The following is a 16,288-nucleotide window of genomic DNA, read 5'->3' on the forward strand; positions in this document are numbered from 1 at the left end:
ACAGAAAGGTTCAGTGAAGCAGTCCAAGTTTGAGTATGATATTTTCGTGTCGCCATAAACGTGTCTATTTGAATATATTGACTGTCTGTAGTGTGTTGAGTTTGGTCTCGGAGCATGCTTTGAAGCTGGACAACCTACATGTAAGAACTGTTAATAACTATTCCCGGTAACAGGATAAAATTCGCTATTAAATAATCGGCCGGGACAGCTTTATACTAATTTGCATTGTCGAATGCAGGTGTTTTTGGTGACCCGGTAGGGCAGTGCGAAATTTCATGTCGATTATATCTCTAGTCGCAGTCCGTTTGCAGGTAACGAGTGATTCACCACAAAACATGACTGGTTTAACCCCACCCATCGCATGTTGTGATAAAGAAAACTTATCGCACGCTTTTGACCTAATTCACATTGAAATCTGCTATATTATATACAGTGTATAGCGTTGAACTCAGAACACCGAGTCCAAATACCAAGTACATCTTTCTGGCTATTAAGTTAGCTCATTGATTGTGCAAACTGACCACGTTTAGAAGTTACTTGAGTTAGAGTCACGTATTTTAATACGGTTGATATCTTGCAGAGCGAAAACTTTCATCCAAACCACTTTTCGACGAAAGTGATAGTGCGCAACTCTCATATCACTGCACATGAAAAGCGTGTTCTGAACTTCGCTTATAGAAGGCCTACATGTGGTTTCAGCGTTTTCTCGTCACCGAAATGCCTTGCAGTATTTTTACAGCTGTAGAACCGATTGAATCATTCTTTAACCGACCTCAGTATGGCTTAACAGAGACAGAGTATGTCGCTCAAATGGCCTATGCCCCCATTGAACACGTGCACGCACCTGCACACTACAAGATATGTGGTCGCTCATTATTACAGGCTAGGGACCCCCAGTCGACACGTTTCTCAGTTGTCACTCTAACTGCATGTCCTGTAATGACTCCCCATCGATCGCATGCTCACACTAGCTACGTGATACAAAATTACTCGAAATGGAAGAGACTGTATTGAGTGGTAAATTGCAGTGAATTTCAACACTATGCTATTTTTATTTGACAACTTTAATCTTTGGAAGAGAATATTTCAAAGGTGTAAATCCAACGATACTAAAGGGACTGTTTGATAAACAGATTTGATATAAAATGTTTAAGTTTCACTCGTTTGTGTACTAATCTTATCAGTCTTAATTTCTGTGCTTTGTTTTTCAAGGGTAACATTTTTGAGAAGCCCGCATACGTACACATAGCTATACACACATGATTACATGCATACATAAAGACACATACATATAAATACACACACACACACACACACACACACACACACACACACACACACACATATATATATATATATATATATATATATATATATATTTCCGTGCGTCGATTAATACTATGCTCGAATAAATTATTTTTACACATGTCATTGAAAATCACGTGGCGTTCGGATAAACAAAGCTTAGAATGGCTGCTAAAATAATGTATGAAATCGACTTTTATCAGATATATCGAATGTAAATACCCTGGACAGTCCCGTGGATTAAGGAAACTAGGCCTTGGAAACTGCTCCTTGTCTCAGTAACACGCATGCATTCAAGTCTAAAAATAGAAAATATGGTATGGTTCGCTCTTTGATCGGGTCACTCCTCCACGTATTGGTATTAATCTGTACATATTGTCACGTTTAACGGCGCCATACTTCAACTCAAAGCGTGAGATGATTAAGATTGAGATGACTGTATGACATGATTTTTCACGTAAAGATGAACACCGACTTGAGTTTGATTGTGAGATGAAATGTCATACGGACCAGAAAATGTATTAGTTGTTTACAAGGGATTACCTCTAAGTGTTGTATTTGTTATTTTATTGTAATTAAAAAAATAATATTGCAAAAGCCGCAAGGGAAGAAGTGGTTCGTGGTTTTGACATTGTAAAATGTATGGATTTAGTTACGAACACATTGGTTCTACGGTAACATGGATGAGCGAAGGCTGCGGATTCTGTAACTGTCAGGTACGGTGCACGGCTGCTTTTGTTCTCGATATGACAACTTTATGAACGTACATACGGGCACAAAAAAGCTAGACCGGCCCACGCTGATTACATTGCAACATTCTCGGCGTGGCATATCGAAACATGCTGGTAGGAATGATGAAATATAAAGGCATAATATATCATTTTAGAGAAATTCTGTCAGGACCAGAGCAGAGGGGGAATGGACAGTCGCCAATATTTCCGAATGAATTTCCTTCATATAACACCACCGCGACAGGCGGCCCGATTTAATTCTTTTTCCTCGCGTACCTTCTGGTAACGACTAACAATCAACATTTTCCTCTTTTCGCTCGAGCTCACAGTCAGCCATTTTACATTGCATTTACTTGAATTATCCGATCCGCGTAATCTAAACGTACATGACGGTGTGTACTCTATGGCCGGTCAGCCCATGGTCTCCATTGCTTCACCATCTGCAAAGACCGGCCAACCTATCGGTGACATGATACAGAACCCGTGTTAAGTTAAACTTTGAATGTATGGCCATGGTTACCTATAAACGTGACTTGTAACCACATTCCCACCTCTCTACCTCAGTGGCACAGGCGCTCGTTCGCTGGGTAGTCTATTACTCATTAGATCGATCGACTTTCTGCTCGATCTATCGTTCCCGTACTCGATCTGCCCGCCACTGCAACCTAACGGGCAGATCGAGAACGGGATCGATAGATCGAGTAGAAAGTCGATCGATCTAGCAGACTACCCAGCGAACGAGTACCCGTGCTCAGAGGGACCGTCTACGAAACAGCGGAATTAATGTGTGATGATAATTCAAGCTGACCCTGTCAAAATTCGACCGTATAAGGTATACATGAAATCGTAATATTGCATATTTGAATGCTATGGGTAACGTTGGACTCAGGGATTTCTCGACATGAACGAGAAGACACTATCCGGTTCGTCTTACGTGAGAGCTAGACTATTTCTACATTTCTACATTGCATCGAAACAGGTATTTCCGACAAGCGGCAATATGAGCGCTGCCGCAGTATCCCCCTGAAGCACGGTTACGGCGTATATACCAGTTGGGGACAAATGTTTCGCACCAGTCACAATCGTACGTGTCACTAAGTTTACTCTCTGATCAACAACTAGTGTGGACAGATTTTGAAACCTGCCGAGATACATGTTGTTAACTTGTCACTGTCTCTGATTTTTAAAATCGCAAATTACCGGTCTCATAAGAGATATCGTTGTTAACTTCAAATAAAAAAAAGTAAAGTTTAAGTAATACTATGCTCCTCTGATGAAAAAATTGCACGACTACCCCATTAATTATGGAAGAAAATATTTTTTGAGTGACGTAAGAGCAAATGTTTAGGACTTATTTCAAGGTGTCTAGCACATAAACTGTAAATTTCATTTAATATTACATGGGTATCTGTATAGATGTGCACAATAATTATCAACACCTTGTCAATGTAAAGTCCGTGACAACATTTATTCATCATAAATATTGATACCTTTTGTACCATTAACATTAATAGCATCATTAATATGATCTTACAAAAGAGGATAGTGTTGAGACACTCAAAAGAAGGTTCTTGGCGTTTCCGTTAACTCCTGACAGAGAGTAAATTTAAACATGACTCGATACTCGGAATACATTTACTTAAAAAGCCTCAACTAAGACTTCAACTTCGCATGTTGGTTCAATACTCATACTCTTCTTCGTCTATATACTGCTAGTGGGAAATAGCGACAATCTTCAAGGCCCTGTATGTGCTAGTTTTGAATGACTGTCTTCATTCTGGCCGCCTCCCCCCCCCCTTTCGAAGGTTGGGCGGCACATCCCTTTAAGGGAGTGATACCTTGAAAATGATGTAAAATCGAGGTCTTCGTGCAGCGGAAGCTGGAACACCTCCAAGGTCAGGGAATTAACATACCTGTCGTTATGACTGACCGGCAAGCTCTATCATGGCAATGCTAATCATGAATATTCAGTATCGGCGTAGTAGGTAACAGTTGTATTTGAGTGAAAGATATGAATATCTACAATTTTAAGGTGGTAACGGTGCTTTTAGATGCATCATTCGGGCGCAGGGATGAACTGTTGTGACGTCGCTCACGCTGAATTCACTTTTAATTTATAGGCCAAGAGCAAGCCATTGCTAATAGCTAATATTCTATGCCAATGGAAGTAATTTACTGTCCTGTCATCATCAGGAAAGATCAAGTGATTTCAAAATTCCAAGTTGAATTCCTGACACAAATCTCACCCTCGTCTTCAATTTACTGAACATTCTTGCAATTGATAGAAAGCCTTCAGCATCCCTAAATTAGTACACTTAATGAACTCATCTCATTTCATTTTATTGCCATATTATTATACATCAAATACACATCTAATGCCACAAAAGGGCAATGAGAAAAAGAGAAGTTGCAAATGGTACATTGGCAATATGGAGCTAGAAATATTGGTATTCGTTTATTAACTAAGCTATAATATGTCTAGCCATGAAGTGCTGATGCTTATTCACTGATATTGTGTTTATTCATTTTGTGAGATCATGGTCATGCTTTTACATCTTGTAATAGATGTATGGACAGATTTTTACCAATTTAGTGCTTGATTATGAAACTGTGTAAAGTGTGCGTGAAGTCCTATCGTAGCATATTTGGTTTGACCTTCGACTTAAGGTAGTATGCGCTGCGACAGTGAAAGACTTAAGCTAAACCTCAAATTTTCCTCAATGAAACTTTCCACATTCTCTTACCAAATCAAGAATACAAATCAGGGGTCACCTTACAACTTTTGGTAATAAAGAAAATGCCTAACGTTTACCGATATTTAACATTCAAAATGGCCGCCTCCTGTATGTAGACTATGGTGAACAATTACAAATTAAATTTTCAAAACCTAAGACGGTGAAACTGTTTTCTTTCTGCGAGAAATTTAAAATAAGTCCAACAAGCGGCAGACCAGAAAAGTACTGTAAGTCCGAATTCTACCTCAGATCAAGGGAGACTACGCCTCGAGGATACAGTTCGGACTCTCAAATTTTTACAGTATTTTTCTGATCTACCACTTGTAGGCTCATTTTGAAGCTCTTTGGGTAAAGAAATTTTTCACCGTCTTGTTTTGTAAAAATATAAAATTTAAGTTTTCTCGTAGAGTATACAGGGGTGACGGCCATTTTGAATTACCGTTAACGTAATTCGTTTCCATAGTACCAAATTTGCATGGTGAAACACGATTTTATTTTTGATTTTTAAAGGGAATCATGGTTTGAAAGTTTCAGTGAGAAAGTTTAAGCAGAGTTTAAATCTTTGTATTACGAGACGCTTACTACCTTAATTATTGCACAAGAACATGTTTCTACCATAATAACCCGTAGAGCGATAGAGGCGACATTCTGGGTTCAAGAATACGAATAATATTTCCATGCATTGCCACCAACAAACGTTCACTTCAGATTTTCTGCCTGTAACGACTGGTCCATGCATCATCTCAGTCGGAAAACACTTCAGTTTTGTGAATCGTCTGTGCACGCGTGACAAATCACACGCATAGGCGGACACCCGGATGTTCACACTTTCATTGTATTGTAGATCCTGGAGCACCTGGGTGAGTTTGACAGACTCGGAAGTCAATCACTCAAAGACTTAAACGATGACGCTTCACGTGCCTTTCCGTTTTCTGTTTGCCATCATGTATTACTGACATTCTCAAAGCTCGATATTTCTATAAACGGCCCATTGCTGCGACTTTCAGGCAAAGTTAACAAAGAATCTTTGGCCCCTTTTTCCTTTTCATAAACAATCATAATAATGTTTGATCGAAGGAGGTCGTCTACCATTATATCAGTTGGTCATGGACATATTATATTTTGTTGATATGTTTCTGGTCACTATATGTATACCGTATAGCAAGAAGGTGTAATGCAACAGTCAACTATGTCGTGGTCCTTCCCAGGACTATAGTTGCCTGAGATACGTGGAAGTCACACAAATTTAGGAATTTTAATTAAAATTTAATAGAACAAGTCCATCGAAAGAGTCCGTCTCCGACTTCTGTGTGAACTGCCCCGACTCTATAGCGATTTGCTCTATAGCTGACTAAAATCCACAATGGGTTTCATCTCACTGTCTTTTACTGAGACTGCGCAATGAATTATAAGCTAGTGATCTCGTGATACGATAGTTACACGTCCTATACGTCATTTTCCTTTATTCCACTGGGCATTTATCATCTGCACATGTCAGTATGGAACAAATGTTACTTTTTTCCGTACAAAGCCAGTCAAAATGTAGCTTAACTAATGGAAAGCTACATTTCAAGTGAACGCCCCGTTGACCTGGACTGACAGTGATACGGCAGGCTGACCGATCCCATGATGATGATGATGATGATGATGATGATGAAGTATGATAGATGGTTCGAAAAAGAAACACGTCAGCGCAATAATTGCTATTTGACCATGGAATCTGCAGTCCATGGTAACACACACCATATGTGCATGCCATCGTCCTTTCAATGTGACACATCGAATAATACCAACACTATTGTACCTCTGTCGCATGTGGCTAGGTCCCCGTCGCCGTAAAATACCCGATTAAACATACTATTCATTGATGCTAGTGGTGAATATAATATCTTGTTTGGTTAATATTATGACTAGATTACTGTCATCATCATGTTCATGCTCATCATCATTTTCACAATGAAACCAATCCTAATGATGCCACAGTACTAATAATCTGCCATGAAAATGCTGCCATGTACCCCAGGGGGGTCGAGTGCTGTTGAACTTTTAGCTCAGCTGTCATGTTGATTGTAACTGTCCGTTAATTGTTTACTTTGGGTTGGAATTATGACATTTCAGCGGACTTTGCAACCATTGTCACTTGGACGAACAAATAAGATTAATAAGTCACAGGTCAACTTGCAGAACATTCATCATAGGATAAAGGGACATGAGAGTTGATGAATTTGTCAGAGCTAAGCGTCTTTCAAATTTATTATAATTATTATTAGCCTTCATTTAAACTCGATTAACTGTTGAGCCTTTGTAACACAGTTCAAAACAATAGAAGAATAGAACGTGTACATAAAGAGTTATGACATACTAACTTGTAATTTCAATATTACAGAAGAAAGGGTTATTGGGAACACATAAGGAAATGTAACCAAAACAGTCTAAGGAGCTTTATGACGTCATCGTTTCCTTCCTTGCCAGTAACTGTAACTTTTAATGGATTTTTTTACCAGTTTGTTTCTATTGGGTTCTTCTTTTACTTCCCAAAGCATGTCGAGATACACAATATACAGCTTGTCAACTCAGCCTGTACATGTGAAGACTGCATTGTTATTGTTAACAAGTGAATTCCGGTCCGGACTTGAATTCAAATATACACAATAACATTGCTATCTGCCCGTATAAACGCTGTGTTGGCAAGCAAAATAGTTGCTTTGGGAAGTGGGAAAAGACATATAGAAGAAGAACAGTAATTAAATAATAAAAAAATGTTAAAGGTACTGGCCCTGTAACACATGGTTAGCAATTTTCTATTTTTTTATGAACAAGAGTACAGTCGAATTATTCACCTCACATTATCATACGCCCACGGACTTGTACCTGTGCGGATTGTTTTCGTGCTTGTTTTTTATTTTAATTATGTGGTTTTTGGACACCCAATCACGTGACCAGCGTCCCTGCTGTACTGCCATGTTATTTTCTGCTGAAGTGTACGTCATCGTCCGACGAGAGTGGCTGATTGGTTTTTTTTCCTGAACATTTATCATACCCGTAACTTAATTAAGTGCCCAAAGTAATGAACATTGCTCAAACGTGTTTCTAATTGACCGAATTCCATGAGAATCTCTATTCACGTTACGGACAGCGCACACAATATCACAAATTTACATATTAATCATAACTATTTCAGCAGATAGCTTGGTTGGCGTGGAGGAGCAATGTTCCATCTGCCATTTCAAGGCGTTAAAAGGACAGACGATATCATACAGCATATCGGCAAAGTCGGCTACGTCGCTTTGGCGCCCGCAGGTTGGCTTTTCTAACACACCGGCGTTCCGCTGATATTTTGATATTTTCGATAACATTTAATTTCGCATAACCTGTTTTCCCTTCCTTTTTTAGTCTAGCGGAGCATGACAAAAGCTGGCAAATAACGTAGCGTATTGAGTTTGACAAAAGAAACATGACCGTCTTTACAATTGTGTGTTTGTTCTATTTATTTGACTGACAATACCTCAACGTAGATATTATTGTAGAGAAGTTGCACTGCCACTGAGATCGCCGTCATATATTCTACTCACTGTCGATGACTATTTCGTGTAATTGCATCTTTTATTTTATGTCTCCATCTATCGTTCTACATAGGTATGTTGTCCATACCGTCGAGAAGCAGTCCGACCCGGACTAACTTGCCGAAGGTACCATACTCGCGGGAATTCAGCAGAAATGTAGAAGCAGACGACGGTAACCAGGACACCACAACAGAGGTACTGCTGGACGGCAAAGACGATGCATTACCAATGGCGTCAACGAGTTCATATGACCCAAATAGTTGTCAAGACCCTCTGCTTTCGGACTACGATTTTTACTCCTCCGATCCCGGGGAACACGTCAGGGCGATCTTTGAACGCTTGGTCGGTGGTTTAGCGGAACAAAAGACGGTGCCGGTTATCCTTGACTTTTTGGATACGCTGTCCTCGTCAGACTTGTACTGTCAGGTCGTTCAGCGCCTCGCCGAAGGGGGCTTGGAATATTGCTTATCCCGACTCATGGACAAATGGGATCAAGTCTTTACTGAGGATACTTCAAGGAATGATGCCGAGGTTGAAGTATTGAATGTTATCAGGTTGCTATGGACGATGGGACCTTACGCAACGGTGTTGAGGAGGATTTCCGGACTCAAGGAGGACCTTTTTCCGATTTTCAACGAACTTTTACAGAGAGGTTTAAGGTTACTCCATCGATTGGAAAATGATGATGAAAGGATGAGACAAGTGATACTCTTCGAACAACCGACGATATCAATCTTGCAAAATTGTTTATTAGTGGCGGGACGCCAAGAGGATGTGCATATTCTGTGCCACATCGGTCTTATAGAAACCATTGTGGAAGTGTTGAGGCGAAGCCGGGACAGAACCACGGGAGAGGCGTGTGTCAAATCGCTTTTGTTTATCGCCGAATACGGACCTTTGGCCGCCATGGTAACTTTGAGGGACTGTTATGTTATACGCGCCCTGATGAAATTCTGGGACTTGATATTACGCGAGAACGCACAGCGGTCGGTTCGGCCGGTAGCGCCCCTTGGGCTGATGATAGCCAGGATAGCCCAGTTGCTAGGGCAACCAGAAACAGTCCATTGCAGCTTGGTTGCTAAGCTGCCGCGGGAGAAAAGACTCACTTTGAAATGCACGGACTTCAAAATGATCACTTGGTGCTCCTACGCCGAATGCGGCCGCTGTCAGAGGGACTTCAGAGAACGCTTCAAAGTGTGTTCCCTATGCAAAATCTGTCGGTACTGTTCCGAGAGCTGCCAAAAATTACACTGGGACGCCGGACACAAACAGGAATGCTTCCAAATAGGCACTCTACCTCGACATTTCACTGATACTACGGATGATTCCTGCGACGATGAATGTTATGACGATGATGCCGATGACAATGAGTGAAATTAATGTGGTCGCACTTTTCAATCCCGAGTGCTAGCCAATGATAACATATCTCCAGCACTCACGCATTAGACACAAGCGAGACTATCTTTCAATTTACGTTTTTATTTCATATATTCAAGTGTATCGGTAACACTAACCCTTCCTTGGCTGTTACATGTGCAGAATGACGCCGTGACCAGTACCGAGACTTGAGAACGTTGGGGTCAGATGTAAACGCCATGCACAAGCGTAACCAATTGAAACCCACGCCAAATATCGGTATTTTAAATTACGGTCCTCTGCAATAATAAGGTCACCCAATTCCTATGCAATATTAAAGCGTACAAGCGACTGGAAAACTGAAGTCGTTGAGTTTTATTTCAAGAGGAAAAATACAGCTCTTTTGTTTACATATTTTACACGTACCGATCAGTTCATTGACGTCAGGGGTCTAGCTTTTACACTTCTCCGGCAGCATTACCATGGAGATAATGGCATTACATAATTCGATTTCGAGACATAATGATATCTATTTCTTCGAGGTATGTTTCCTTTTAGTTCGACTATGACGTCACCATATCTATATAAGTGCCTGCGCATAATACTCAGCGTTCCCATTTATTACATTATGTAACGTTGACGTTGTTTAAAAACTGTTTTTTACCCCGTTCTGTATATACCATAATGGTTTGGCGCGCTTGACACCCCAAGGCAACCAATCATTAGTATAATTGTCATTATACACCGAATAGTTATGCGAAGGCAACTTGTCATTTGTGACGTTTAGCCTGTTTTTCATTAGACGCCAAGAATCACAGACCCTGCTGGCCCGCTCCAGTGTCTGTACATGGGAAATCAAAATTTGTGACGGACCGGTAGGCAAAAACCAAGCGAGAAAATGCATTGTATTTTTTCTTGGTGAAATCTACACATGAGCATTTCTACCTTTTGATAAACGCATTCATAGGCCGGCACTGGTAGTGGTGTCCTTATGATGTGAAAATACAGCAGTCTGCTCAATGGAGCATTTTACATAACTGCGCAGAAAAGTTAAATCGCACATTTCACTAATCGATAGTGTTCACGATTTAACCGGTATTGCACATGCATACGAAATGTAGCGGCGCCTGCAATGTACCGTTAACAGTATATTCATAGTGCAGGCAATAGACCCTACGAAAAAACTATTAACTGTTCTATAGTTTACATGCGGGAACACCCTCAAACCTGATATGAACTTTCATGATAGATATCAGTTCGATCGAGAAAGTTTTCCGTTTCCAACCGTAGACTTAGGCACAACCTCCAAGATGGTAAATATAGGTAAAAACTAAATAAACGACGACATTTCAAAGGTATCTATATCAGTATTTCAAAAGACAGAAGAATTATTTCGTTGTCTTCCGAAATGAACAGACCAGTCATCATGTAATGCGATTGAATTGTTTCACTAATGGTCACAGACAACAAACGCCGGGGCGCAGACGCACCATTTACATTGAAATAAACAAATCGATAACAGTGTCTTTATATTGTGCAAATTAGAAGAGGTTATTTCTATCACAGTATTACTCAGTTTCCATTTTCAGTGCCGTAGCTGATCTGACACGCCTAATATAATAATACACCGTAGCCATTATGAAAAGATCCATGTGTGGTTTATCATATCGTTGCCAGTTGACTGTAGTGCGCATGCGCACTGGTCCTTTCCGTGAAACTGGATTTACGAACTTTCAGATCACCGGCGGGTGGATCAGTACACCAGATGCCTTGCAAAGAATTTGACGTATGTTGTAGTCAAAAGTGATCGCCGCTAATGCACTGGGGGACCCAAAACCATATACGTTCTTTGTATACAAAGCAATAAAAATATTTCCTTGTTTGTCAGAAAGTTTGCTTTGAGCGAAGGAAAAAAATTGCTTCTGTGTCTAAAATTAAATCACATTATTAATTCAAGCTATTTAATCTTTTATATTAGAGGGAAACGTAAGCATCTGTACATTCTACGCTTAAACGACAGAACCAACGCATTGAGGGGTAAATGTCACGCCGATCTGATTAAAATCAGGTGCAGAGATGACTTCTTTTCCCAGGGCTTCTTTTCAACCTTTGCTTGTTCTTTGCCTGTTTTCGTTAACTGATAGTCGCCTCAAAATAGACAGCAGGACCACGGTTATCGTTTTGATGTGATATCATCGAGGATCTGCTATTAAAGTTCCAAGGCCACATAGAACTCAATTGATATTTTTACACCAGAACAGGAATATGTTACCCGTTACCGTGTGACTCTCTAGGACTTGAAAAGGCTATTTTCAGTACAACAAGTTGACCAGTAGGACCGCTTTGACAGACACTATTCCGCTGGTTCGTGAATTGATGTGTATGAATGAACGAATACATGTGCCCATCACAAGGGACATGGCTAGTAATTTCATCCCCACAGTCCATGACTGATCTTCAATCTTTATAATGTGCCATCAATAATCGCTGTATATAGTTTCTTTCTTCTTTGATGCCGCGAGCAATAATGATAACAATTGTGATGATATTTACCACGGGTTGTTCTAACCACTATGACGTTATTATAGTAACCCCAGTGCCAGGTGCACGCCTCTTAGATCTTTAAGTCTGTATAGTGAAGATAGGTTATGAACCCTGTGAGGTTCTCAACAGATCAGTACCCACATATTCATCAGTAGACCCCGCCAACAATGTACAGTGGCTTACTTTAAGGTAGCATGGGCCTCGAAATTGAAAGACTAAAACTTCTGCTCAAACTTTCCTCAGTGCAACGTTCGACCATTCTCTTTCAAAATCAAGATTAAAAGTCAGGGGCCAGCGTGCAAAGTTTGGTACTGGAGAAAGAGACCATCAAATATTTACCGATATTTGAAATTCAAACTGGCCGTCATCCCTTTGTCCACTCTATGGGGAAAAATAAAAGTTCCAATTTTCGAAAAACTAAGACGGTGAAAATTTTCTTACGTCAAGAGCTTTTAAATGAACCCTTACCTGTGGTAGATCAAAAGAATTGTTAAAATTTGTGAGTCCGAATATCTGTCCCCGAGGAGCGTCCTACCTTAAAAACAATTCACGTCGTGTTGGCCAGCATGGGTACTGAACGCATCCCTCATAAAATTGGATGCTAGGTATTTACTGAAGACAATCCTTTTTACATGGACATTCTTCTATTGCATATTTGTATATATGGTCGATGCAACTGTTTCCCGTATGTGGCCTAAAGATTTACGTCTCATAGGACTTTGTTTAACTATTGTAACCATGCCGACGGGTTTTCTGTCGAAGATTTACGGTGCTGTCAAACAATTTGACGGAGACAGCAGAAGAGGCTTTGGCGTTCAAGTCCGAGAAGAACTTGTGAAAGACCCTCTGACTATCAAAAAAGGTTAAAAAAGTATTGTTTCAATAAAAGAAAACTTTGTGATAGTCAATTTGAGTATTAAAGTTTCCATCCTTACACATCATGTGCTTTGATTGATTAATACTATATTATAAGTTGCTGTTGTATGTGTGCGTGTATGTAAATACATAAAACGTATCCTTCTCTGCATAGCATGGTTGCACACATACATACATACATACATACATACATACATACATACATACATACATACATACATACATAAAAAGATACAAACGCGTGTTGTGATCATTTCTCCATTTCTGTATGATACACACATTTTTGTCTGTTTACCTACACAGCGGTAAAGCAATTTATCGACTGATCATCATACAGTCATCGGGCAAAAATAATTTCCATTCAGCAACATTAAAAAAAAATTCGGCATAGGGCGTAATGTAACTTCTTAGAGACGATTACTGTAATGTCAAAACGGATCAGAGTAGTAATTTTTGACCGTTTAAATCCAAAGACCTCTTTAAAATCTGGTAAAATGACATTTTCAGATGTATAGTCATGCCTGTGCTAAATTAAATTTTTATATATAATGACGTCATCTAAAAGACAAACTTTCTGCAAGTTGCTACATTGGCTTGTAAAGGCAATATTAATAGAGTACACTGATATATGAACAATCACATTTTACCATTTAGCATTGACATGACTGTAGCTTACTATAATTTTATCACTCTCTCTCCCTGATTTTGAAAATTAAGGGGTGTTGTTAGGTCTCATTTCCCTATATATTTCTCTAAAAGGGTGATTTTTGTTGAGAAGTGCCGTAAAAGGTGTATCTTGAAATTTGCAGAACTAAAAACCACCTTGTGTCAATTGTATCTTTACATCGATTGGTAAGCTATCAAAATTTGTATGAAAGCGTACTGGTCTCCATCGTTAATATCATAAATAGACAAGTATTTTTAGCCTTAGACTTGTTTAAGCATTGCAATTGCCCCTTAACAAAACTGCCACATGTATATCATCATCAACAGGAAATCACTAGGGCTCCCCGTACCGAAATTGAAATGGCGAAATCATGTTTAACTTTGTCCGATACTGTATTTATATTTTCATTTATTGCTTAACAAAACTGAGTTCGGATTTTGAAGTGTCCAAATAGATTTAGAATTCATGGAAAGAAAAGTTGAGGACTGCATTCCATGTGTATGTGGAAGCCAATATATTGGACCGAGTAAGATCCTGGCACGACTCACAGTGTGTGATTATGCTGCCCTCTAGTGGCCAGTTTTCATACATAGGGAAATTCTTATTACATTGATGCAGCCTCTAGTAATAACTGGGTGGGGGAGAGGGCCTGGAAATCTGAAGAGGGTCATTTTTAGAAAACATTGCTAGTGAGAGGGTCACCTTTGGCAAACTTTTGACTTTTGAGCGGAGTTACTTTTGGAAACGCTAATTTTATATTGTTAAAACCAAACAATCAGTGTAAAAGTTCAGTAAAATTTTCGATAAAATTTTAATGTCTGAGTACAGTGTAGATGATATACATGGCCCCGCGACTGGTTATATAAAATCCTGTCACACCCAAGGCTTGACCGACAATATTGCTTTGATAAGAATTTCTCCGACAAATGTTTATGTTCCGTTCAACGGCAGAAAATATTCAGGACCACTGGGAGAGAAATCCAACATTGATATCAAAGGCCCTTGTAGACTTAATACCCGACAATCAAATTTATTAGTCTCTGTGTTACTGGTTTTTTACGGGTATATTACTTGACACAGATAATTTCTCTGTTTACCTCTCTCATTAATCTTTCCTTAAACTGATATTAATTTTTCAAAACATCCTTTCCTTTCTAAAGGTCCATGTAAATCTTCACTCAGACAGAGAAACCTTATTGATGTTAATTGATACTAAGTATAAGGGATGAGAAGTCATTTGAAGAATTTACATATACCATGCCCAGTTACATGAAAATGGTATCAATATAGTTTCCATACAAACTTGTAATTCCCTACTGTGTTCGTAGTGTGTGAACACTGTGAATGGAATCTAGGGTTTAAAGATATTATTTCTTTAGATATCAAAATTGATAAAAATGAGGCAAGGGACAAATACAATCAGGGGAAAACCTGCTGACTTTGCCACAAATATTTCTGTTAACTCAACGGACAGTCCCACTCTTAAATCGTTAATATGCATAATAATATGCAGAAAACAACAAATAAAAACTCTGTATTTAAAGTACTTACATACCTTCTACAATTCATAACTCACGTGCACTCATGTTGTATCTCTTGGTTTTATTGAGGAATGCCGTCCAGTGAATTAGTTTATGGCACTTTGCATATGATACTTTTAGTAATTTTGTGTAGTACACATTTTGCCCCTTCGAGCCCATGCAGCCAGATCAGATATCAAGTTCGAGATGAATTACACAAGTGTCTTGGTAATTACCGATGAAAGTTTCAATATCATCCGTGAACTTGCTGGGTAATTCGTAAGTTTACTCTCCGGATAACACAGATGAACTCTGTAACTGAAAGCTGTTTGAAAATTAGACATTGTTCGAATTCAAACGACTACTACATCAATCCACACATAAGGGACTGGTCAGTTTCTTCGGCCTGGGGGGGGGGAGCCGATGGATTATTTTTTGCCTACGTCAAAAAGTGGCTGACCCCCCTATTCCAAATTTTGAAAACAGGGTGACCCCCCCTATTCCAAATTTCGAAAACAGGGTGACCCCCCCCCCACGCGCGACATAGATAAAACAAAAGGTGGACGTAAATTATATATATATATTATATTTTACGTTTCACACATATTTATATTTTAAATAGTCATTCTATGTTTTAATGAAATTGTTGACATGTCAGTTGTAAGATAGGAATTTCAAAGTGTCAATCTTAAAGTTTGAATACAGTACATTTTGAATGAGCTGTATTTCGAATGAGCTGTGAATGTATTTCACACTTTCTGTGCTCTTTAACCAGGTGTCCTGAACTGTTGTACAGAAATGGATGTCAATCATTAATATCAAAGAGGAAAAAGCAGTGAATCATAAACTTTGATGGGTGTTAAGACTTGCCAACCATCCAATTAAATCTCCTGAGGAGCCATAGAGAGCTTTTTTAGCCAAATCTGATGTGTACAGTGTCTGAGAGGACCTTTTCTTGTAACATTGAAACCATAAAAGCACAGCTAATAAT

The 16,288-nt window shown here is 39.3% G+C and overlaps 1 protein-coding gene across 8 annotated transcripts in view; it reads left to right on the forward strand.

The window, feature by feature from the left end:
* The window catches only part of LOC139135765 (uncharacterized), a 61,109-nt gene extending 47,934 nt beyond the window's left edge, over positions 1-13,175 (forward strand). For 7 of the 8 annotated variants that reach the window (XM_070703453.1, XM_070703456.1, XM_070703459.1 and 4 more), the window contains exon 2: positions 8,408-13,175. In XM_070703453.1, the coding sequence (XP_070559554.1) occupies positions 8,408-9,708 (1,301 nt within the window). In that variant the 3' untranslated portion in view covers positions 9,709-13,175. Of the gene's footprint in view, positions 1-7,952; positions 8,072-8,407 lie in introns of all 8 variants that reach the window. The other variant, XM_070703452.1, reaches the window with a different exon arrangement.
* Positions 13,176-16,288: the final 3,113 nt, after the last annotated feature.

This window comes from Ptychodera flava, chromosome 6 (assembly GCF_041260155.1).
Source record: "Ptychodera flava strain L36383 chromosome 6, AS_Pfla_20210202, whole genome shotgun sequence".
In the NCBI taxonomy this organism is placed as follows: Eukaryota; Metazoa; Hemichordata; class Enteropneusta; family Ptychoderidae; genus Ptychodera; species Ptychodera flava.